This window comes from Lemur catta, chromosome 12 (genome assembly GCF_020740605.2).
Source record: "Lemur catta isolate mLemCat1 chromosome 12, mLemCat1.pri, whole genome shotgun sequence".
NCBI lineage: Eukaryota > Metazoa > Chordata > Mammalia > Primates > Lemuridae > Lemur > Lemur catta.
Window position 1 is genome coordinate 63,527,986 of NC_059139.1, and position 26,457 is coordinate 63,554,442.

The following is a 26,457-nucleotide window of genomic DNA, read 5'->3' on the forward strand; positions in this document are numbered from 1 at the left end:
AATAATTTTTGTGATTTTTTTTTTCTATTAAGTATTAAATAAAACAATAAATGTAAACTGCCTGGCAGACAGTAACTACTCATGGTAAGTATTAGTGGTTGGCTACATCAATTTGAATGGAGAAATCACAAATCAAGAGCAATGATTTAAAAAAAAAAAATCACTGCCTGTCTAAAAGCTAGTTACTATATAGAAACAATATGTAATCTCCCTGAAATAATTTACAAAACTTTCAACTGGAGAGATAAAGAAAAAACACAAGATTCAATAAAATGGCAAAATTGGGATCAATGAGATTATAAATTTGTTGAATTATTAACCAACAAGGAGATTTGAAGATCAATGCACTGTTCTAATTATGGTTGCATTGCTCTCGAAAGGTAACAAGGTACTTGCCTGATGCTTCAGGGGCCTTGAATTGAACACACTGCATTTTTCTTTATGAGAAGAAAAATGGGAGCATAATGCAGTAGTACCTAGAACTCTTTTGGAACTGGATGTTTTGAAAAAAATTAATCGGCTGTTTTTATGGGGGAAAAAAGGTGACTATCTAAATGTAAGGTGGTGAGTGAAAACTACTTAACTGAAGAAACTGCATTACTCAAGAAGTCACCAAGGTTCATTATATCATATCTTTCAAATTTTCAAATAAGTGTGTACTTTTACTCATATTATCCCTTTGTTGGAAGCAATTTCTCTTTACAACTAATCTGGCTACCTCAGACCTCCATCGAAAATTCTCCTGAATCCTTTCATTATCGACGAAGGCTGAGACAGAGCAGGAGTATTCCTTACTGAAAGCACTTATTTACTGATCATTGGTTTCCAGAAGGTCAAACGTGCATCTAAAGCCCACGCATGAAATTATAATTTTGTTCTCATATCTCACTAGTTCATAGCAGCCAGGCAAACAAAAGCCATTCTCACCAATTCGAACTGCAGAATGTTCAATTAACTCTGTGAGGAACGACACCCTCATTCCACTTCCCAAATGTTTGTAAAAGATGTCCTTTCCGGCCGACTGCCTGCTTCCCAGGCACTGAACCCCAGAACTACGGAAATAGTACTCAGGAAAAGAATGGTAAAGTAGCCCTGAGAATACAGGGTGAGCAAACCTTGCCGATAGGAGATAGTAAGGACACTCCTTGATTATTGATAGACTCAGCACTAAGCCGAGTCACGGTACACGGTGTCTTAGGCCTCACCCAGGGACCCTGGAGATCAAAGGTCGAGTTCCAAATTGGAGACAGTTATTGCGAGTGGAGAAGACGACACGCCAGGATGCTAGGTGCTTTATTCCGCCGCACAGAGGGTCACGCGCAGCGGGGCTGGATGGGGATTCCTGGTTCCACCCGTGCCCGCTCCTCGGTCCAGCCAAGATGCGTCGCGGAACCCCAGCTGGCTGGAAATACTAGGCCCACGAGATAACCCAGTGAAGTCACTTACCAGTCTTACATCTCCGGCACTGATCCAGGAGGAGCCTGACCCGCAGGCCAGACTCAAAGCCAACATCAACTAAGGCCACCCTGGCGACGGCTCCAGAGCGTCACTAACAACCACCCGGAAATAGTGCTATCACTTCCGGGGCCTCGTAGCGCGCGGCGGGAAATTATTTCCCAGAGCCCGGATTAGTGAAGCAGCCAGTGCTGCAGCGGCAGTCATCGCCCCTGCCGCCTTCGCCACCCGAGGGAAGCAGCCCAGACACTCCAGCCGGGAAGGTAAAGGGGCTCAGCTCGGAAGACACAGTGTACCCTGACTCAGTGGGGATGTTTCTTCCCCGGCCGTGGCCCCGAAGTTTCTGCCGCTCCAGCTGTGATGCTGGGAAGGGGCTGGGGTGAGCGGCGGCAGTGCCTTGGCTCTCGCGATTTCCGCAGCCGCCGTTCGACTCGCTGCCCTTGGCCACCACCGAGTTGGTGGTGGACTGCGGCCGCAGACCCCACTCCGTTACCCCCGTACAGCGGCGGGGTCGGCCCCCCAGAGCCTCTCTGCTGTGCAGGGCTGAGCCGCTACCTCCGCCTCGCTCTTGCGCAGCAGCTCAGCAGCTGCGTCCCCGCCTGGAAAGTGCTAGGCCACCCGCGTCTCTCGTTTCCATAGAACCCACTGGGAAGCCTCGCCCTATTCCAGATCCTTGGCTGCTTTCCATAATTTAGCGTCAGTGAAGGTGGCGGAGATCCCCCAGGCCCACCTTCCTGTGACAAGAATAATTGTGACATTCTTTGCTCCCAGGTAGAATTTTTTAATTTATCCAAACGGCAATGATCATATCTCTATGGCTACCATAGGCCTTTAAACACGAACATACACACGAACGTTTCCCTAAAGGAAGGGTCTGTGTTCCCGGGGATTATATCTCAGCTGCCTGAAGGCTGAGAACAAGACTTAAATGGTTATCCTGAGATTTCTTCCACTTCCAAAGCTTCTAATTAAATATTGACAAAAAATTGATCTGCCTCGGGTATTTTGTATCAGTATTTGACTTAGGAGTTAGATGGAGCTTGATTTTGGAGGCGAGAAGTTGTTTTTTGACAAATGACCATCCTACACAGAAAAAAAAATTTGTTCCGAGATTGGTAATGAACATTTAAACTGAATTTACAGTATATGTGTCACAGATAATGCGCTTTATGGACTTTTTGGTTTATATTATTACATTGTGTCTCAATTCCTAGAAATACTGTTGATGTGCAAGATGTTCCCGTTATCGGAAATTTTGACTAACCTGTGTTGCGGGTGTTCAATACATAAATTGTTAGTTTCGGGTGGATTTATATAAGGGAATAAATTTGATTATTTCTAAGTTAGACAGTGTTAAAGGAACTAGGATGTTCAAATACTTGAATGTTTAAATAAATCTTATTGTAAAGACAACCTTCAGTAATGCAAATAAACACCTATTAGGTCTGTTTTCTAAATCCATATTTTCTTATGTCTTATTGACTTAAGTGAAGTTCAATTATACGGTCTAACATTTTCTTGCTTCCACAAACCAGAAAGCATAGATCATGTGAAGGTCTTTGAAAGGTGGTAAAATGGTTATTTTTCATAATCAAAACACAGAACTCATTAAGATTTCATATTAGGCATCCAGTTTCCACTGATGTCTAAAAACATTGGTTTTTAGAAAATCCGTAGCATAGTTTTATTAATTAGATGCTATTTTCCTTTTATGTATCTTGATTATGTTACTGTAAAATAGAGTTTTCACCATTTAACATTTTTAAAAAATAAAACCAATTCTAAATAGGCTTTGAATAATAAAATCTAAACAAAGTGAAGAACACTTTCTCAAAAATGCAACTAAAATGGAACATTAACTGTTACTCTTGTAATTAACTCTTTTTCAACATACTAATAGTAAATATATGTTGTAAAATGTACTATATACTAATTGTAACCTTATAAGGACATATTATTGCTTAAAAGTAAAATAACCTTGGAAATTTTAAGGTCACTTAATTTATACTTTCTATCAAAATTACTTTGAAATTAAAAATAAATATAAACTGTTACTTTTGATGAGGAAGAAAGCCTACAGGAATTACTCTATGATTCAGTGATACCAAATCCATTTTGAGAGGAAAATAATGAAAACTTTGTTTTTCATAAGAAAAAAATGGCGCTCTTTAGATTATTCCTAGAAATGATTTGGAATTTTAGACATTGGTGTTATTTTTCTGAAAATAATTTAGTTATATTTAAATCTCTTCAGTAATATTGTTGACCTAAATGTCTCCCTACCCTATATTGTGTACTTTCATAGATAGCTTTTTCATGTAATGCATCTTTCTCTTGTACTAGCTGAAAATAGATTGCTTTGCAAAATTATAATGTGGTTAAAAGTATAATAGACTAAATTCTGAAATTTAAGTCAGGTTAGTATTGTACAAAAGACATGTCATTTTTGCAGAAACAGACATATCTTTGAATATGGTTTCACCATTTGCTAGCTGCATACCCTTGAGCTACTTTCTTAATCACTCGTTTCTCAGCATCTTCATCTGTCTAAGAAGGATAAACAGCACTTACTTGTGAAGACAGAAATGAGCTAATATATGAATTGTATAGACCACTGTAGGTCCTTGATAAGAACTAAATCCTGCTTGTTTAACCTTAAACTTAGGCTCCAAAATGCCTAGGATACCCAAGCACCTTTGACTTTTTATCCTTACGGCTAACCAATATCTACTGTCCATCCATTCTTTTTTTCTCTGAATCTTGCTTGTCTCTTTTGCCCAGCTTTCTTCTTTAAGAACCGCTTTATCCCTAAACTAACATCTCCTGTCTAGCCTGTGCCTTGTAGAGTACTGGATAGATTGGACATCCCCATATGTCCCCTACCCTAGCCTCTTGTTTATTTCTCATCACAGTCACTTTACTAGCTAGTTCTCCATTTCCTCCCTCTACTGCTAAATTTACCATGAAAGAGACTGACAAATGACTGTTCCTTTCCCAAGTAATGCCATGGAAGTAAGAACATCTCTCAAGTCTCATCATTGGAGACCTCTGTCAAATCATTAATATTTATATATGATATCTTTGAAGGATGTGGCAGAAAATAAACACTATATCTTTAAAAAAAATTCCAAAGGCCAGTTAAATGAAGTGAAACCAGGGGCCTAATTTGGCTCCTAGGCCTAGAGGGGCCAGAATTCTTAAACTCCACTTGAAGTTATGGTGTTCAAAGCCAAACAGTATTTTACATATGCAGTGTAAGTACAGTGCCATGTGTCTACCTTTTGCAGCATTGTTTAAAACAGAGATCCAACACTTTGACCCTTCCGGTTTTAGCACTTGTTTGTTTACTTTCCCAGTTAAATGTTTTTTAGGTAAGAGAAATCTTGAATATCTTTCAAACTTGTTAATTCAAAGCAGTGGTATTAATTGCATTTAATGCTTGGGTTATGCTTTTCAGAAGAGGGGAGTTTTAAGTGATTTTCCTTAGTTTACGGTAGACGTAGGTATCCAATAAAAATACTTGACAGAAATAACGAAATTGAGAAACCGCTAGTTTTCATCATGTGGCCTTAAAACCATGAAGGAATACTAAAGGGCATGGAGAAATGATAATGAGGCCATGCACAGTCATTCATGCTTGTAATCCCAGCACCACAGAGGCAGGAGGATCAGAGGATGGCTTGAGGCCAGGAGTTCAAGACCAGCCTGAACAACAGAATGAGACCCCCCATCTCTACAAAAAATTAAAAAATTAGTTGGATGTGGTGGTACATGCCTGTAGTCCCAGCTACTCCGGAAGCTGAGGCAAGATCACTTGAGCCCAGGAGTATACACGAGGCTGCAATTAGCTGTGATTGGGCCACTGCATTCCAGCCTGGGCGACAAAGCATAACCCTGTCTCGAGAAAAGAAAGAAGAAAAATGATTATATAATTTAATGAGAAAATTAAGGTACAGAACTATGTAATATCTACATTTTGTGTATATAAATATTTTCACACACACATGTAAAACCTGAAAGTCAACCCTCTCAAATGTGAACAGTGGTATTACAGGCTGAAGGAATTAGAGATGATTTTAATCTTTTTATATACTTTGTGGTATTTTTCCAATTTTGTGTAATAAGCATGTGTTAATTAAAAGACAAAAATCTGTAAAGCCTCTTTGGGAAAAAAACCTTTAGTTTTTAAAGACAAACATAAGTTCAACTTTTTTAGTAAGTCCCTTATTTGGTTAACAATAACATACAATTTATTTCTAAGATACCCTATATTCTCAAAGTTCTTTTATATATGGGAAAGAAATTGTAATGCAGAGTAGGAAAGGTTTATCCTTATTTCTTTAAGCATCCCTGTCTCTATTTTTTTTTTTTTTTTTTTGAGCACTTCCCTCTTTCTCCCAAGGGTTGCCTGCTCTTTCATCTTGCCTCCCAAACCAAATTTTTGTGTTCATGTCGGTATTCCTGCCTCTACTTTTCTGTGTTCCGTTTTCAACATATTCTAGTAGTGCTGTCATATTCTTCAAGCATGTTCTAGCTATGTGTTATATTGTAAAGAATTCAAAGGACCTAAAAAGCTAGTTTATAGTAAAATGTTCTCAATTAAGATGATGAGTGCTATAGGGTTATTTGCATTTCTGAGTGGCACCAACTGCAAAGGAATTTCAGGCATCAGGGAGAGGCCCATGGGGGAGATATTTTGGGAAAGTCCATACCACAGAGACAGTTGCTTGCTGTTCATAAAGGCCAGCTCTGTTCACAATCATTATCTCTTTAGTTGTATTATATGGTTTAAGGTAAGTAACTAATTTTTTTAAGTAGTGCAAAAATTTTAAAATATTACTACAAAAGAACATTTTCTTGTAACTAAAAATGTAGTATTTTTAATTTTTGACAAAATAAAACGTTTAACTGTCAAAAATACTCTGTTTTGTTTTTTTTTTCCTCCTTTTTTTGTGTTAGGGGATAGAATCTTTGTGTGAATGCTTTAAGGAACACCCCCCTTAAGTTCTAGAAATATCTATAATTTTCCTAGAAATACCACTGGTACAATTGTGGCATATTTACTTTTTCTTGTGCTGGAAGACTTGTAGAAGTTAGTGCTTGATCTTCCATACCTCGGAACATATCACCAACATAAAACTTGGCCATACTTGTAGGGATTTTTAATTGTCTGGGTTATTGTTATGTATTAAACCAATTTTTATAGTGCTTTCTTTGGGTTCATTGACATCGGGCTTTTGTTTGTGTTCTTAACCCTTGCTGGGGTCCGATGGGGAACATGACGCTTTTGGGCCACATGTAGCCTTCTGGATCCTTAAGTGCAGCCTTCTGACTGAATCCAAATTTGTGGAACAAATCCTCTCAATAAAGGGATTTGTTCTGTGAAGTTTGGATTCAGTCCAGGAGCCCCACTGGGGGATCTGGAGGGCCATATGTGACCCCAAGGCCGCAGGTTCCCCACCCCATTCTAGGCCTTCATGCAGTATTAAAAATCATTGCTAAATGTAAACTCTTGCTTCAAGTAGATAATTTTATTATATAAAACTATTATTAGTTAAGTTAATGGAATTTGTTCTTTCAAAAACTGTGCTAGTTATTTTGTGCCATCATTGGTATTCCTGATTCTGTGAAAGTTTACCTTAATAGCCCAGTTGTTTTAATAAACTTGTGAATAAGTGTCCTGTCTTCTGTTTTGTTTTGAAACAAATCCACATTTGCATAATGTTTGAATCGAGATGTTCTGTTATTTCACCTTTGTTTCTTCCCTTTCCTCTACATGTTTAATTTCAGTTTTATATTTAATCATTTTCAGAGGAAAGAAATTGCTTTAAAAAGGCTTTCCTGATTTCTGCTATTATGCACAATTCATCCTATTTTCTTCTGTCTTAGGCTCTTGCTTTGACAGAAAATGCTGTTAAATATACAAAATAAATTATTTCCATCATATTTATTTCATTATAAAGACAATATGTTTAAGATGAAAACTTTGCTTTATACAGTGACTCTAGTAAGTCCAAATAATTTAATAGTTTTTACATTAAACCAAAATATGTTAAAATGTCACCTTGTTAGTATTCACATTGGAAAATAACCATTATTAACTATTAAGAGGAACATAGTATGATACTATTTTTCCTATGTGACCCCAAGGCCGCAAGTTCCCCACCCCATTCTGGGCCATTAGTTTGTCATATGCGGTATTAAAAAATCATTGGTAAATGTAAACTCTTGCTTCAAGTAGACAATTGTATTGTATTTCAATGTAAGATTTAATTCTCAGGAAGCAGAATAATGAAATTTAAAGTACAAGCTTTAAATAAATAGGGTGACAGCGTTACAGCAATTTTTATTTTTTCATTGCTTTTTTCCTATTCTGATTATTTAACATTGGTTTTTATACATCAATATTTTAGAACAGCCAGATAGGCAAGATTTAAGATTTTAAAACCACTCAAACTTCCCTTCTTTGGCAACGTATTTTGAAATAGCCTACTAAATAGCTTTTGAAACTCTTAAATACATAAATAAAATGCAAGTAGTAGGAAAAGTTTGTATGTTTAAAAACTCTTGTATTCCTCTGATAACAGTGGCTTTGAAGAACTACAAAAAATTTTTATTTGAATACCAGGATGATATTCACAGATACATTGAATTTCATTTGTCTAGTATTTCTGAAAAGACCTATTATTTTGTAAAGGAAACTTCCTTAAAGGATTTTTTAAAATGATTCTCTAGATTATAATGAAAGCAGCATTTTCCCCTAGTTAAGGGCATGTGCTTTATAATCTACATGTGGCTTCATCTATATGTGTTTGTATGTACCCTTCATCAGACTAAATCATTATTTCTAGCAACAGAGTATATTCTTTGTAAAGTTTTTATATATTGCCAGTCTATATTAATGAGTATTTATAATGAAGAACTATGTTATTTAACCCACATAAATGTTTAGTTAAAAAAATTGGATGAGTAATGTGGTAAAGAGTTCCTTATACAAGAAGCTATTTACATTTTATTTGCTAATGATAGTATTTTACATGTATGATTACTTTTTCATAAGAAACCAACTCCTATTATGTACACTTCATAATTTTATACTGACCAGGCCGAATACTTTTGTAGTATTTTTTTCGAAGCATTTGTTCCATTGAAGAGCCTTTTCCTTAGAGGTACTTTCCTTATGTGCTGTATCTGAATTTTAGGATTTTAGAGGGTTAATATATTACACCCCTTTTCCTCATTTGGAATCAGTTGAGAAAGATGAAAATCAGGTATATTGAGGTCAAGACATCAGCTTTTTTACTGAATAAAAAATGGTTTGAAGGAAATGGGTTTGATGTGTTTCTTGGTGCATAACCTCTGAATTGACTTATCCACACAGGCGTTGCAGGACTACTATTGACAGCTCCTTGGGACATGTGAGAAAGCATTCATATGAACCTTCTTTGCAAATATGCAGATATACTGAGTAAAGCATATCCATTTAGTTCTCTCAAGGAACTTCTCCTCCTAAAGAGAAGAGTGATGAAGGGAGAGAGAAACCAGGAGTACTGTTACTCTAGCAGAGTTACTCTAGCAGAGTTCCTCCTACAAACTCTAAGCAAGAAGAAACAAAGATTCACTCCTAAGTCTGAATAATGCTTTAAATTGTTTATAGTGAGACTTTGTTTCAATTCTTATTCTAAATGAATCTCAACCTTTAAATAAATACGTATGTATGTATATTTAATATGTCTATATATTTTAGTCTTTGAAAATAGAATTTCTATAAAGAACATTTTACATTTAATCAGCTGTGTGTTATTAGTCCTGGGCTCAAATAGTTAACAGTTTTTGAAGTTTACTTCTAATTGTGTTGAAAGAAGGTATTGTTTCTTTGGTTGCTGAAAATAGCCACTGCTGGTGAACTGCCTATGGCATTAGTTAAATATTAATCCACAGCTATGGTGACAAAATTGTTAGAGAAATGACAAATTGCCCTGATTTCTCTAGTCCCTGCTTCCCTCATCTGTAAAGAGATTTTTATCTGTTATCCCATTTTTACAGTTCTAACCTCATGTAAACAAAATTGTACTCTACTTAGAAATTATGTGAGTTATGTACCCCCTAAACACAGAGTACTTTGTGAACTACACTGAAGTATGGATTAAAGTCCCTATAAAAATAAACTTGTAAAAACCATGTGACTCTCAGTCTATCTTGTAAGTGATGAAATTAATATATAATCCAAAGTTAAGAAATTGGGAATAGGATCCAGGATCATTATGTTTACCTACTGTACTAAATTATTGTGTGTAAATGCTGTGGGATCATGAGTTCTGTTTAATATTAACTTCTCCAGTCACTTATGCATGTTCTTCAGAAGTCAATATAAAATCCTATTGTTTCATTGTCCACAGTCGTACTTGTTTCAAAAGCCCTCAGCAACAGTAATTTTAAAATGAAGCTACTGTTAAAGTTTCTATCCTTTTCTAGAGAATTCTATTCATCAGTATGATTTGGTGGCAAGTAATGTAGTAATGCTGACTTTTAATGTTAAAACCAGAAAAAAAAATCTCTAAGGTCACATTTTGAGAAAATTAAAACTAGTTTCTATTGTATGTAATTTTAACATTGGTATTTACAGTTAAGCCTTGCATGTTTAATGATTTTAGTTTTTATTTTAGCACTCATAGTTAAGAAAAAATAATAATGTCAATCCTGTGAATATCTTTAACATATGTTGTCTTCCGTGTGTGTATTTATGTTAGATGGAAGATGGTACCCCAAAGCATATCATCCAGATGACAGGATTTAAGATGGAAGAAAAAGAAGCTCTAGGCAAATTGCTTTTAAAACTAGACTGCACATTTATTAAGAGTGAGGTGAGTACAGAAACTTGACAACATTTTCAATATATACTTGAAAAATAACTAGAATTAAAAAATATTGGCCCTAAGAATGATAAAATCCCCCTTTGATATTGTACAAATAAAATGGATGTGTTATAAAGGAAATCTTAGTAACATCTCTTCATGTGGATTTTTCTCTCCAGAAATACAAAAATTGTACACATCTTATAGCTGAGCGCCTGTGTAAGAGTGAGAAATTTTTAGCAGCTTGTGCAGCAGGTAAGTTAACTTCCTTCCCCTAACCCTTGAATAAAACCTTCATGTTAAAAAAAAAAAAAAAAAGTACCTTAGTCCCCGGAACGATAGCATGTTTATTATATCAAATATAAGTATGTTTTTCTGGTATTTTTCTGAAAATATTTGATATATTTTTTGCCTTATTACTCTTCTGAGTAAAATTTGGTAACACACGAAAAATGTATTCAACAGGCAGAAATATTTAGTTCACCAAAGACTTAGTATAAGTGCTTTATTTAAGAAAAAAATGTTTTAACAAAAAGATTGGCACAAAATATCAAAACCTTAAGCTTTTGTTGAAGCTTCAGCTGTTCTCAGTCAAGTTTCTTTTCTTTGATCTATCACTGGAAATAGTGTTTTTTCTTTCTGCGGCTTCCCCTCCTATCCCTGTTATGAAGCAATGGTGGTCCTATTTTATTTTACTAAGATATTAAATTCTATAAACATAAATTAGGACTTGGTCTTCTCTGTCACCATTGATACTTCTTTTATAGTTTACTATGATTGATCTGGCATGTCATTAGTCTACTGCTTGCACAAAACACAAAAGTGTGTGTAACTCAGGTGATGTATTGTTTTATAGCTTACCTTTCCAGAAAAACCCTTGGATTTCTTACTAACTCTACCAATGAAAGCATACATTGTCCGTGCTTATTTAAAAAGATCATTGATGCCCAAAGAAACGGTTAATAAATGCCCTGAAAAATTTTCTAACTCAATAAATTTGTTTTACAAAATGTAGTAGTGCTGTAAACATTACTGAAAAAGCTTTCAGCGTAGAAGGGAGAATATAAACCTAACCTAAAATAATGAATAAGGATAGTAATAATAATTAAAGTAATACCCCATTTTATTTTGGATTTTAACATCTTAGATTTATGTTTTATTTAGTAACATTTAGAATTATAATTATTTGTCACGGAAAAGATTATATACAATGTTCAGGGATGTTGTAGGCCTCTCACTATCAAAAAAAATAGTTCAAAGATAATGTTGGCAGTGTAGCTTAACAGTCCCATGTTAAAAAAAGGTTGACTTTTATTTGGTATTTGGTCTTTATTGCTTATCACTTGTCAGAACCAAAATTCTTTTTTGACTGACAGTTCATTTGCTTTCTAGGAAAGTGGGTATTAACTAAGGACTACATAATTCATAGTGCCAAAAGTGGCAGATGGCTTGATGAAACAACTTATGAATGGGGATATAAAATTGAAAAAGACTCCCATTATTCACCTCAAATGCAATCTGCACCCAAACGATGGCGTGAAGAACTGAAACGCACTGGTGCTCCAGGAGCCTTCCATAGATGGAAAGTTGTCCTCCTTGTCAGAGCTGACAAACGAAGTGATTCTCTTGTAAGGTAGGATGTGATCACAGAACAGTTAAGGCAATGAATGATAAAACAATTTTGGTTTGTATTAATAACTTTTTATATTTCATTGCAATTATTAACTTAGTCCAAATGAACTATGGTGATTTACTCCATGATCTCCTAGGTAAGCCATACTGCTCATTTAAGTTTGTGTGTCCCTAATAGAACAAAATCTATTTTATGGTATTGCTTTAGATTATTCTGGAGATCTCTATTTTATTTTCCATGTTATTTCTTTTGGCCAACTCACAAAATAAAAAAGAAAACAATAATTAGGAGATTGTATTTTTTTAGTTTTGAAGTACTTTTAGGTTTTTGCTAGTAAAGTACTACTTTATCACAAAGGCCTTTTTTCTATTTATATAATACACTTTTCATGGTTCATACTGTTTGCTCATGATTTCATTTCATTCCTTTATATATTTTTAGAAGCCTTCTTGTTGGGTAAACTGTATTCTGAGACTGTCATTCCTTTTTGTTTAGGGGAAGTTTTTATCTCCTTTACTTAAATATAATTTATAGACAATAAAATGCACCCATATTAAGTGTATATGTTGATGAATTTGGGCAAATTTATATACCCATTTTACTCTCGCTATAATCAAGATCTGTAATAATTACATCATCATATAATGTTCCCTTGTGTCCTTGAACGTTTAATTCTGTACCACCAATACCAGGCAACCACTGATTGCCTTTTTATCACTGTAAAATAGATTTTTCATTTTTTAGAGTTTTATATGAGTAGGATGTTTCTGAAAATACTCCTTTGATGTAGCATCATTTGCCTATCATAATATTTTTGAAATTCATTCATGATGCATGTGTCAGCATTTCATTCCTTTTTGTTGCTGAGTAGTATTTCACTCTATGGATATATCACAATCTGTTTATTCATGTATTAGTGGACATTTGGGATGTTTTCTGTCTTTGCTAATAGGAATTAAGCTGCAATGAACATTTCAGTACAAATATTCATATAGAGACATATTTATATTTCTCTTGGGAAATATCTAGGAATGAAATTACTTGCTCAGATATCAATTGTGTATGTAACAGTATAAGAAGATGCCAAACTATTTTTCAAAGTAGTACCATTTTACATTTCCAGTAGCAGTGTATGAGAGTTCCAATTTCCTGCAGTTACTTTGACATTATTGTTGAAAATCAGTTGATTGTGTGGTCTATTTCTAGATTTCCTCATTTTGTTCCAGTAATCTATATGTCTACCTTATACCAACACCACATTGTTTTAATTACTGTGTTTCTATATTGAGTCTTGAAATCAGGTAGTAAGAATCCTCCAACTTAGTCTTTTTCAAAATTGTTTCAGTGATTTTTGGATCCTTTGTATTTCCATATACATTTTAGAATCAGCTTGTTAATTTTTATAAAAATGCAAGCTGGGATTTTGATGGGATTATATTTTTATCTATAGGTCAATTAGGGAGAATTGATATGTTAACAATATTGAGTCTTCTATCTGTGTACTGTGTGTCTCTCTAGTTCTTTAATTTTTGTCACTAATGTTTAATAGTTTTTATTGCCTAAATCTTGTACATATTTTGTTAAATTTATTCCTAGGTACTTCATGTATTGGTATGCCGTTATTAAATATAAATGGATTATTCTGAAAGTTTTCATCTACATGTATTCAGATAATTGACTTTTCTCCCATATTCTGTTAATATGGTGAATCGTATTGATTGATTCTTAAATGTGAAACCAAATTTGTATTCTTGAGATAAACTGAACATCGTGGTGTATTATCCATTTTAATGTATTGCTAATTCTATTTGCAAATATTTTGTTAAGAATTTTTGTATCCTCTACCTGTTAAATGACATCTATGAAAATATCTAAACTTAATATCATATTTAATGATAAAAGACTTTTTCCCCCATGATTGACAAGACAAGGATGCTATATCTGACCATTTCTATTAATATTTAGCATTTTACTAGATGTACTAACCAGTGCAGAAAGCCAAAAAATAAATAAATAAATAAATAAATAAGAGGCATAAAATCGGGGAGAAAGAAATAAAAATAATGGTCTTTAATTCCAAAGGACATGGCTATATCCTAAAAAATATGCTGGAACTAATTAATAAATTTAACAAGATCCCAAGATAATAGATCATTATATATTATTCCACCAATTACTGGTAGAGTAATTTTTAATTTTCTAACTGTAACTGTGGATTTGTCATTACTCCTTTTAGTTCTATTAGTTTTTGCTTTATTTTGACAACATGTTTTACTTGCATATGTATTTTTCAATGTCTCTCATTTTAGTAATATTTGTTTATATTTTCCATTACCTGAAATACTTATCATTTATTCCTCCTGTACAACTGAAATATTGTACCTTTTGACCAGTTTCTGTTCATTCTCCCCAGCTCTCCAGCTGCTAGTAACCACTATTCTGCTCTCTGCTTCTACGTGTTCAAATTTTTTAGATTCCATAAATCTGTATTTTTTTAGATTTTTGCAAATAAGTGAAAACACAGTGTTTATCTTTCTGTGCCTGGATTATTTCACTTAGGATAGTGTCCTCCAGGTTCATCCATGCTGTCATAAATGACACAATTTCCTTCTTTTTAAAGGCTAAATAATATTCCATTGTGTGTATATACCACATTTTCTTTATCTAGTCATCTGTTGATGGACACTTAGATTAATTCTATAACTTGGCTGTTGTGAATAATGCTGTAATAAAAATAGGAATACAGATATCTCTTTAACATACTGATTTGAAATGTTTTGGATATATACCCAGAAGTGACGTTGTTGGATCATATGGTAACTTTTTTAGTTTTTTGAGGAGCTTCCATACTGTTTTCCATAATTGCTGTACTAATTTACATTCCCAGGGCACCCTTTTCTCCACATCTTTGCCAATAATCATCTTTCATTTTTTTGATAATAGCCATTTTGACAGATATGAGATTTAATTTTCATTTCCCTAACAAATAGTGATGTTGAGTATTTTTTAATTTATCTGTTGGCCATTTGTACTACTTTTGAGAAATGTCATTCAGGTTCTTTGCCCATTTTTTAATCAGGTTATTTGTTTTCTTGCAGTTGAGTTTGAGTTACTTATCATCTGTTAATATCTTGGATATTAAAAATTTTTCTGATGTATGGCTTGTTAAATATTCCATTCCATAGGTTGGCTCTTCACTCTGTTAATTGTTTGCTGTGCAAAAGCTTTTTAGTTTGATGTAATCTCGTTTTTCTATTTTTGTTTTTGTCGTCTGAGCTTTTGGAGTCAAATCCAAAAAGATCATTGCCTAGTTTTTCCCCTAAATTTTCTTCTAGGGGTTTTACAGTTTCAGTTATTATGTTTAAGGCTTTAATCCATTTTGAGCTAATACTCCTATATGGTGTAAGATAAGAGTCACATTTTGTTGTTCTGCATGTGAATATCTAGTTTTCCCCATGCCATTTATTGAAGAAACTGTACTTTTCCCATTGTTATTCTTAGGACTGTTGTTGAAAATTAACAATACATGTATGGGTTCATTTCCGGGCTATCTGTTCTTTTGGTCAGAGTCTATTTTTATGCCAGAACCCTGCTGTTTTAATTACTATCTATTTCTCATATATTTTGGAATCTGGTAGTGTTATGCCTCCACTTTTGTTCCTTTTGCTCATGATTGCCTTGGCTATTCAGTTTTTTTATGGGTCTGTATGAATTTTAGAATTGTTTTTTATATTTCTATGAAAAATGAGATTGTAGTTTTGATAGAGAATGCATTGAATATGTAGGTTGCTTTAGGTAATATGGACATTGTAACAATATTAATTTTTCCAATCCATGAACATAGCATATCTTTTCATTTGTTTATGTTGTCTTCAATTTCTTTCATTAATGCTTTATAGTTTTCAGTGTACAGGTCTTTTAGCTTCTTTGTTAAATTTATTCCCAAGTATTTTATTTATTTATTTATTGTAGTTATTGTAAATGGTATTATTCTCTTGATTTCTCTTTTGAAAATTTTCTTTTTATTGTATAGAAATGCTACTGGTTTTTACATGTGGATTTTGTATACCACAACTTTACTTGTTTATTCTAACAGTTTTTTTGGTGGAATCTTTAGTGTTTTCAATATATAAGATCATGTTACCAGCAAGCAATAACTATATCAATTCTTTCTTTCCATTTTGGATGTCTTTCATTTATTTCTCTTGTCAAAATTACACTGACAAGGAATTCTAGTGTTATATTGAATAGAAGTGATGAAAGTGAGCATTCTTCTCTTTTTCCTGATCTTAGAGGAAAGACTTTCAACTTTTCACCAGTGATTATAATGTTAATATAATCATACAGTCTTTTGGCTTGTCATATATGGCTTTTATGGTGTTGAGGTATATTCCTTCTATGCCTAGTTTGTTGAGAGTTTTTATGGTGAAAGGATGTTGAATTTTTTCAAGGGCTTATTCTGTATCAATGTGAAGATCATATGATTTTTGTCCTTTATTCTGTAAATGTGTATCACGTTTACAGATTTGTGTATATTGAACCATCGTGGCATCCCTGGGATAAATCTCACGTGATCATAGTGAATGATTCTTCCAATGTGCTGTTGAATTCTGTTTACTAGTATTTTATTGAGGATTTTTGTATCTATGTTTATCAGGGATATTAGCCTATAATTTTCTTTTTAGTAATGTCCTTGTCTGGCTTTGGTAATCAGGGTAATGCTGGCCTTGTAAAAAGAATGAAGAAGTATTCCCTCCTCTTCATCAATATTTTGGAAGAGTTTGAGAAGAACTGGTCTTAGTTCTTCTTAATATTTGGTAGAATTCAGCAGTGAAGCCATCAGGCCCTGGGCTTTTCCTTCATGGAATACTTTTTATTGCTGATTCAATCTCTTTACTTGTTATTGATCTATTAAGATTTTCTGTTTCTTCATGATTCAGTCTTGGTAGATTGTATATATCCAGAAATTTATCATGTTCTTCTGGGTTATCCAGTTTGTTTGGCATGTAATTGTTCACAGTAATTTCTTATAGTCCTTTGTGTTTCTGTGGTATCAGTTGTAATTACTACTCTATCATTTCTGGTTTTATTTGAATCTTCTCTCTTTTTTTTTTTAGTCTAGCTAATGGTTTTCTGATTTTTTTTACCCTTTCAAAAAGCCAACTCTTTGTTTAATTGATTCTTTTCTATTTTTTCTACATCTCTATTTTGTTTATTTCTACTCTGATCTTTGTTGTTTCCTTCCTTCTGCTGATGTTGGGTTTAGTTTGTTCCTTTTCTAGTGCCTTGAGGTATAATGTTTGATTGTTTGAGATCTTTGTTTTGTGATGTAGGCATATATTGCTATGAATTTTTCTCTTAAAACTGTTTTGCTGTGTCTTACAAGTTTTTGTATGTTATTTTACCATTATAATTTGTTTCAAGATGTTTTGGTTTTTCTTTTGATTTCTTCTTTGACCCATCTGTTCAGGAGCATGTTGTTTAATTTATATGTATTTGTGGATTTTCCAAGATTTCTCCTGTTACCAATTTTTAGTTTCATACCATTAGGTTCAGAAAATATAGTTGATAGAATTTCAGTCCTCTTGAACTTGTTCAGATATGTTTTGTGGCCTTAACCATATAATCTATTCTGGATACTCTTCCATGTGCACTAAAGAAGAATGTGTATTCTGTTACTTTTGGATGAATTTACTACATATATGTCTGTTAGGTTGATTTGGTCTAAATTGTAGTTCAAGTCTTAATGTTTCCTTACTAATTTTTCTGCTGGGATGATCTGTCCATTTTGATAGTGGGGTTTTAAAGTCCCCTATTTTTGTACGTCATGCATTGCTTAATGATGGGAACATTTTCTGAGAAATGTATCAGGTGATTTTATCGTATGAACATCATAGTGTGTGTATTTACACAAACCTAGGTGGTGTAGCCTACTACGCACTTCAACTATATGGTATGGCTGTTGCTCATAGGCTATAGACTTGTACAATATGTTGCTATAGTGAGTATTGTAGGCAATTGTAACATAATGATAAGTGTTTGCATACCTATGCATATCTAAACATGGAAGAGGTACAGTAAAAATATGGAATTATGACCTTATAGGTCCACCATTGTGTATGCAGTCTGTCATTGACCAAAATGTCATGCGGCATGTGACTATATTGTAATCCATCTCTTCTGTCAGGTCCTTTAATATTTGCTTTATATATTTAAGTGCTCTAATGTTGAATATATATGTACTTAGAATTGTTGTATCACCTGGACGAATTGACTTCTTAATCATTATATAATGACTTCTCTCTGTTTTTACAGTTTTTCTACTTAGCATATTTTGTCTGATGGCTAGCTCTGCTCTCAATTTTTATTTGCATGGAATTTCCTTCTCCATCCCTTGTTTTTCAGACTGTGTGTGTCCTTAAAGGTGTAGTTAGACTTTTGTAGGCAGCATATAGTTGGCTCTTGTTTTTTTTTAATCTATTTAACCACTGTGTGTCATTTGATTGGAAAAGTTATCCGTTTACATTCAGAGTAATTATTGATAGCTAAGGACTTACTACTGCCATTTTGTAATTTGTTTTCTGGTTAATGTGTATATACTTTGTTTCTTTCTCTGTTGCTGTCCTGCATTGTGATTTGATGGTTTTCTGTAGTGGTTTACTTTGATTCCATTCTGCTTAGGTTTTGTACATCTACTATAGATTTTCCTATGTGGTTACCATGAGCATGAGGTTTGTTCATGTATTGTTTTCCAAATTCTATTTAGTTTTTTATCTGTATATTGTATTTCACTGAACTTCTTTAAGAGGATTATTCTGAATTATTTGTCATTTCATGGATCTCCTTTTCTTTAATGCCTATTTTTGGAGCTTTGTTAGTTTCTTTTGAAGATGTCATGATTTCCTGATTCTTTGTAATCCTTGTATTTTTGCCTTGGTGTCTGTGCATCCAAGGAGGTACACCTTTTCCAGCTTTTATAGGTGTTCTTTGGCAGGGATAGACTTTCACTATGTAGTCTGTGATTCTGTACAGACCAGCTGGTAGTGACTCTGGGTAGGCAGAGCTTGCTTCTCAGTTCTCTATGTGGGTGGACTGCTTGCCTGTGCTCTGATTTCAGGAGGGGGAAGTATGCTGGCTGGGCTCTACACTTTACATGAGAACATTGGCTTAGCACTGTAATCAGGTAGAGCTCCTGGCTGGGCACTGCAGTTCCCTTCAGTTAGCCAGGCACCAGGTGTATTCCCTGGCCAGGTGGGCGTTTAAGATCTGCAGTTGGACAAGTTTGCTGTCTGAGCCACAATATTAGATAGAGTCGCTGCTTGGGCTGGACAGGACTAGCTGCTATGCTCAGTACAAATACATGGTTGAGGTTTGCCTCCCTGCCTAGTCAGGGCCATGGGGTAGACTTTGAGGCTGAGCTCAGTACTGTTTAAACTTCTGAGTGTAGAACTAACCTGTGCACTCTGCTCAAATATACTGTGGTGGACATTACTCTCCCTATGTGGGGTCTTGGGATGGGTTTAGAGGCTGCCCCGAGCACTGTTAAAATTCCTGAGTATGGCAGAACTAGCCCAACTCCTTGCTGAAATGCTCTGTGGCAGTCCTGTTCCTCCCTGAGTAGGGTCTTGGGATGGATGTTGAGGCTGCACAAAATCCTGTTTAAACTCCCATTTGGAGCAGAACTAGCCCCTGATCTTCAGCAAATTGTAACATGGTGTCTCACGCCCTGGGTGGAGCCTTGGGGTAGAGTCTGAGGTTGGGCCTGAAGGTGGCTATCTGAGGATTCCAGCCCGGTGGAACTTCCCACCATTTCTGAGAGCAACCATCTCAACTTTGCAGGTGGGCCATGCTGTTAGCTGGTACCATTCATCAGGTGCCACCGATGGCAGGTGCACTGAGCTACCAGCAAGATCTGTGCCCTGGTTACTGTGAGCTCTGCCTCTTTGCCTTGTTTCTACCTATCCTCGGATAGTATGGCTGTGCCATTACTCCCTGTGCTCCCTTAGAGGTGACACTGGGGTGGGCTTCCTGGGAAGTGTTGCAGAATTCTACAGAAGCTGGATGTCTGCCTCCAGTTTTCTTTGCCCACTGTTGAAACGTGAGCCCTGGGGAATCTTCTGTGTGGCACTAAGCCAGTTTGGGTGAGGAAGAAGTGTGATGCAGTCAAAGTGAGACCATTTCTCTTACCATCTTTTGTAATTTTTATAATGTTCTGTAGTCTACACAAGTGTCCCAGGCTTAATGTTAATGAGATTTGTCTTATACTAATACAGCCACTTTAGCTTTCTTTTGAGAAATGGTGGCATGTACAAATTTTGTATTCTTTTATATAAAATGGGCTTCTTATAAAAAAGTCTAGAGTCGAGTGTTACTTTTTAAATATAATTTGGCAATTGCATTGTTTAGGTCACTTACATTTAATGTAATTGTTGACAAATTGGATTTAAATCTACTATCTTGCTGATTGTTTTCTTTTTGTCTCTTCTTTGTTCTATTTTCCCTTTTTTCGCTGACATCTTTTGTACTATTGGAGTGTTTTTAATGGTTTTCTTTCATCTCCACATTGGATTATTACTTATATCCAATATACTTACATACGTAGAAGGATACCCATTGTATTATATTTATATCTCTTTTTTAATGATTGCATAAGTGTTTATAATATATATCTTTAACTGTTCCCAGTCAACTATCAAATAGTATTATGCCTTTTAGCATATAGTGTAAAACCTTACAACAGTATAAAGTTGACCCTTAAATGACACGGGGGTTAGGGTGCTGACACTGCTATGCAGTCAGAAATTCCTGTGTAACTTTTGACTTCCCAAAAACTTAACTACTAGTAGCCTACTGTTGACTGGAAGCCTTAACTGTAACATAGTCAATTAACATAAATTTTGTTTGTTATATGTATTATATACTATATTCTTACAATAAAATAAGCTAGAGAAAAGAAACCATTATTAAGAAAATCACAAGGAAGAGAAAATATATTTACTATTCACTAAGTGGAAGTGAATCATTATAAATATCTTCATCCTCTTTTTCTTCACACTGAATAAGCTGAGTAGGAGGGGGAGGGCTTAGTCTTGTTCTCTCAAGGGTAGCAGAGGCAGGCAGAATAGGTGGAGGAGGTTGAAGGGGAGACAAGAGAGACAGACACTTGTATAACTTTTATTGAAAAAATCTGCATATGAGTGGAACTCCATTGTTTAAGGGTTAACTGTACTTCCATCTGTTCCTCCTATCTTTTTTTCTATTAATGACCTCTCTATATATTATAAACCCCCAAATACCTTGATAATATTTTACTTTTTCCAGTCAGTTATTTTTAAGGTGACTAAAAATAATGAAATGCACATTCTGTATTTGATTTCATTTTTAAAATTTTCTAGCATTATTCATTTCTTTGTGTAGATCTAGATTATGCTGTGGTCTTGATAGTCCTTTAGCCCAAAGAACTCCTTTCACTGTTCTTATAGTGCAGGTATGCTGGCAATGATTTATCTCATCTTTTATTTGGGAAGGCCTTTATTTTTGGAAAATATTTTCACTGGATATAGAATTGTGGGTTGACAGTTTTTTTTTTTTTTTTTTTTTTTACTTTCAGTAATTACAGATTCTGTTTCACTGTCTTCTTTCCGGCTTGCATAATTCTGATGAGAAATCAGCTGTCATTCTTTTCTTTCCTTCTCTGTGTATAATGTCCTTTTCCCTTATTTCCTTCAAGATTGTCTCCTAACCTTTGCTTTTTAGCAGCTCAATTATGATATGTATAGGAGTATGTATATTAGTGTGTGTGTATTTTGTTAATATATTTTATTTGAGGTTCTCTGAGCTTCTTGTACATGTGAGGTATTTTGTTTGTTTTGTTTTGTCTTAAATATGGAGAATTCTGTTTCTTCTGTTGTGTTGTTCTTCTTCTGGAAATCCATTGCATGTATTTTAGACCTTTCAATTCCATTCCACAGCTATTACATGCTGAGTTTTTAAAAATAATTTTTTATTTTAGTATGCATAATTTCTATTGACCTCAAGTTCAATGATTCCTTTCTCATTTATTTTCAGTCTCTGATAAACCTGTCAAAGAAATTCTTTGATGTAGTACCTTTTTATTTCTACCATTTCCATTGGACTTTCTGGTGAATTCATCATTTCTTCATGTGTGTTGTCCCCCTTTTTTCTTAGATCCTTTAACATGTCAGTTACAGCGATTTTAAAGCTGTTTTCTACTAATCTCAACATATAGGGATCATATCTCAGTCTATACTGTTGGCTCTTTTATCTCTTGACAAGGGTTTGGTTTTTTTTCTTGCCTGTTGTGTATGGGTTTTTTTGTTTGTTTGTTTTTCAAGGGACCAGGGTCTTACTCTGTCACTTATACTGACTGGAATGCAGTGGCACGATCTATCATAGCTCACTTATAGCTTGGAACTTCTCGGCTCACGCAATCCTCCAGTCTCGGCCTCCCAAGTAGCTGGAACTACAGGTGCACGCCGCCATGCCCAGCTATTTTTCTTTTTTCTTTTCTTCTCTTTTCTTTTCTTTGAGATGGGGTCTTGGGGTCTTGCTACATTGCCCAGGCTGGTCTTGAACTCCTGACCTCTAGCGATTCTCCTGCCTTGCAACTCCTGGGCTCAAGGGATCCTTCTGCCTCAGCCTCTTGAGTAGCTGGGATTACAGTCATTAGCCACTGTACCCAGCTATTTTGTACTTTTTATTGCATGCCAGATACTACATGTAGAAGAATGGCAGAGGTTGATGTGAACAATATTTCTATCCAAAAATGGGCCTACCTCTTTTATGAGGCAGTTAATATGGGCAGTTGAGTTAATACTGTCAATTATTGAGCTTGTGCTATGGTTCGAATGTCCCCACCCAAAACTCATGTTTAAATGTAGTTGCCATTGTGATGGTATTAGGAGGCAGGGCCTTTAAGAGATAGTTAATAACGTTGTTGCACAAGTGGCTTTGTTATAAAAGCGAGCTCTCTTACATGTGCTCTTGACCTTCCACTTACCATGGGATAACACAGCAGGAAGGCCATTATCACAGCTCTTGGACTTAGAGAACTGTGAGCCAAATAAACTACTTTTCTTTATGAATTACCATGTCTTCAGTATTCTGTTTATAACAGCAAAAAACAAGTAAGATAGGTGGATTTTGGTTTTGTTAATGCTATAGTCATCACTTCACCCGATAGCAACGGACTTCAGTTTGTTTGTGCTGGGGCACTGGAGAGTTTTTAATCAGTGTTCTTGCTCCACCGTCATCTTTCACCAATCCCTGCACTACTGCATCACAGACAGACTCTCTCTTCGTGGTCTTCCTTCTTTCTTGCTACTCATTTCTAGGCCAAGGTTATGGGTGGTATATTCTCAGTTCTGCTAGACAAGCCTCAGTCTTAAGCATTCGCCATTCTATTGGTCCCTGGGGTTAGGGCTTTCTCAGCATTTGTGTCTTAACCTCCCATGGCAGCTAAATTCTGCCTTGTCTTTGTGGGCAGGATATTGGGCAAGAGTGAGTTTCCGGCCTCTCCCTCAGTATTAGAACTGCACTATGTACTGGTGCAAGATCCTGGGCCTTGCAGGATCTTGCACCAATTCTTCTTGCAGGGCAGAATATGTTCTTATTCCTACCCAAATGACTTAAGGCTTTTGCTTTATATGAGAGAAGGTTCAGGAAAGTAGGCCTAGTTTTTTGTCTTTCCCACCCACTTATGCTACTAAGAGAGGTTCCCTCTTTTTCTTCTGACCTGTCCTCAGTACTTTTCACGAGCCATTAATGCAGACCTGGGGCAAAGAGCTTGCAAGTGAGGACAGGCTTCCCTATCTCGGGGACTTCCAGTTTTCTAAACTGTCATGCTAGCTATACTCGACCCTTAAACTTTTTAAATTTTACCAGATTTTTATATACTTGCATGGAAGCCACTTCTCTCCTGTGCTCTACCAACATGAAGTAGTGTGGATGTCCAATCTCTTCACAAAGCTGCTAATCACTCTTAAGAAATCAGCTTACTTGATTAACTTGTTACCTTGGTTTTCTGATGGACTCAATAAAAGTTATGATTTTTGTTGTCAGTATTTCAGGTCAGAGAACAAAAAGTTATGATTTTGTAGATTGTTTACCTTTTTCTTTTTGTTAGGTGGTGGCAATGTTCACTGCCTAAGCAGAAACAGAACTGCATGAAACTTTTAGTATGTATGTGTCTGTGTGTGTGTGTGTTCTGAGTCTAAATGTTAAATGTATTTCTTAATGTAGATCAAGGCTAAAATATTTTAAAAGCTAACTTTTTGCTGGAGAGTTGGCAACTGGCTCCATTTTCTGTGGTCCAGAATGATTTTCTTGGAGGTATTTGCCTTCCAGAGTAGCTGCTTCCTTAGACTTCCTTCACTGTTCTTTTGGCTTATTAATGTGACTTTTCCTTAGGGAACACTTTATTAATAAAATTTGTGGTTTGTAAAAGCCTTTCCTATATCAATAAGTGGATGGGTTAAAAGAGTAGTATGATTTCTTAAACATCTGTTCTGAACAACTTATAGTTTAAGAAATTCCTGCAGTAATTATCCTCCGTGATCCCCAAAGGAATTGATTCCTTCCAGAAAATTCTCCTAGAAAGTAACTGATTTAGATAATTTGACCGAGTATACTTAATTTTTCTAATACTTTCCATACCATTTACATTTTTATTTAGAGTTTTGGAGGCTGGAAAGGCAAATGTTATTTTACCAAAAAGTTCGTCAAGTGGAATAACTCATGTGATTGCCAGTAATGCAAGAATCAAGGCTGAGAAAGAGAAAGATAACTTTCATGCTCCATTTTATCCAATTCAGTATCTAGGGGACTTTCTTTTAGAGGTAAGTAAAATAAACATTTTAAAATGTTTGTTACATAAAATTCCAATGTAGTGAAATATATATTAAAATTATGTTCTAGATTTTTAAAATATATGATGAGAGGTAATTTAAATGACACACTTTTCAAGGCAGTTGCTCTCAGTTACTTAAATATTTGAGAATACTTAACAGTTTTGAAAGATCCTTGCTTGTAAAGTTTAAAATTTGTCTTAAGTCTGTACTTTTTGTTTTCAGTGATTCTGTGATACAGACCATGAAATAATTTTAAGCCTTTGAACAGTGGTATAAATAAGATAGCAGTGGACTATATAGTGTTATATTGTGCCACATGAAAATTTTTGGATTATTTTCCCTTTTGGAAAAGAGAGCTATTTCTAAGGGCTTAGAAATACTTTTCTGTCCTATTCCCCTACCTCCCTCTCCTGACTTTATACAAATACCGCTCCTCAAGTTGTTTGTATGGGAATCAAACCCTACAAGAAACCCTCTAGGAGATAGGCAAAGAATTTATAAGAAAAGCACTCAAGGTAGAAGAGAAAGCTCAGTATATCCAAAAACAATCTTGAGCTAGGAAAAATCATCTCCTTCAGTGTTTCCCATCTCAATAAATACCGTCATGTTTTATCTAATACTTTATGTCAGAGACTAGAGAATCACCCTTGAAATCTCCTTCCCTTATTTCTCGTGTCTTCTCAACTACCAAGTCCTATTGATTTTATCTCAAGTATCTCTTGAATCAAACAGCTTTTCTCCTTCTGTACTAACATCATACTGAATTTATCATCTTTCCTCTGTTTTTCCTGGAATAGATTCCTAATTACTCATCCTGTTACTGTACCTTTTTACTCTTAATTTCATAGTGACTCTTATCGTTTCCTTCTCTAGTATATTCTTGTTCATCCAGAAAGAATAATCAAAATGCTCTTTCCAAAACAATTCTGATCCTGTCACTCTCCTTAAAACCTTTCAGTGGTTTCCCATTGTCCTTAGGATAAAGTCCTAAATTTCTACTATGGCTTACAAGTTCCCACAGGATTCCTGTCGCTGCTACCTTTTCAGCTGTATTCTGCTTCCCTTTCTATGCTCACTATGCTGTTAATATATCAAAACTGCCTTCCACTTTGTTAACTAAGATGCTTCCTACCTCAGTGTCTTCTCAAAAGACACTTTCTCGGCCTTAAAAGGTCTTCCCCGTTATCCCTTCATTCCCTGTGCCTTCCTGCCTTCTGCTCATTATTCGGGTTCCTGTTACAATGTTGCTCTTTGAGGAAGCCTCCCTGACCCCCTTATTAAGTTAGGTTCATGTATAATGTGTGCTCATAGAATTATTTTTGCTTCACAGTACTCACTATAATTACAGTTAAATAATTGGCTGATTTTTTTCAATTAATATCTATTTTCTCATCTAAACCGAATGCTTTTTGTCATCAGAGGTCATGTCTATCATTTTCATAGTTACATCCCAATCACTTCACATAGAGCCTGCACATGGGTTCTCATTTAATATTTGTTTAGATTAATAGATTATTTATGAAAGACCTTTGAGTCTTCCAAAAATAGAAGTGATATATCGTTGTATAATTACCTTTCCATAGTGAGTAGTAGCAGTGTAGATTGAGAATTTCACCTAGTACAAGAATGGATCTGCTTGGAATAT

The 26,457-nt window shown here is 35.1% G+C and overlaps 1 protein-coding gene across 3 annotated transcripts in view; it reads left to right on the forward strand.

Annotated features, from left to right (window-relative positions):
* Nucleotides 1-1,596: 1,596 nt before the first annotated feature.
* SLF1 (SMC5-SMC6 complex localization factor 1) overlaps nucleotides 1,597-26,457 on the forward strand; it is a 68,111-nt gene continuing 43,250 nt past the window's right edge. For all 3 annotated transcript variants that reach the window (XM_045566561.1, XM_045566563.1, XM_045566562.1), the window contains exons 1-5: nucleotides 1,597-1,718; nucleotides 10,206-10,319; nucleotides 10,490-10,565; nucleotides 11,703-11,943; nucleotides 24,638-24,800. In XM_045566561.1, coding sequence (XP_045422517.1) covers nucleotides 10,206-10,319; nucleotides 10,490-10,565; nucleotides 11,703-11,943; nucleotides 24,638-24,800 — 594 coding nt within the window. In that variant the 5' untranslated portion in view covers nucleotides 1,597-1,718. The remainder of the gene's footprint in view (nucleotides 1,719-10,205; nucleotides 10,320-10,489; nucleotides 10,566-11,702; nucleotides 11,944-24,637; nucleotides 24,801-26,457) is intronic.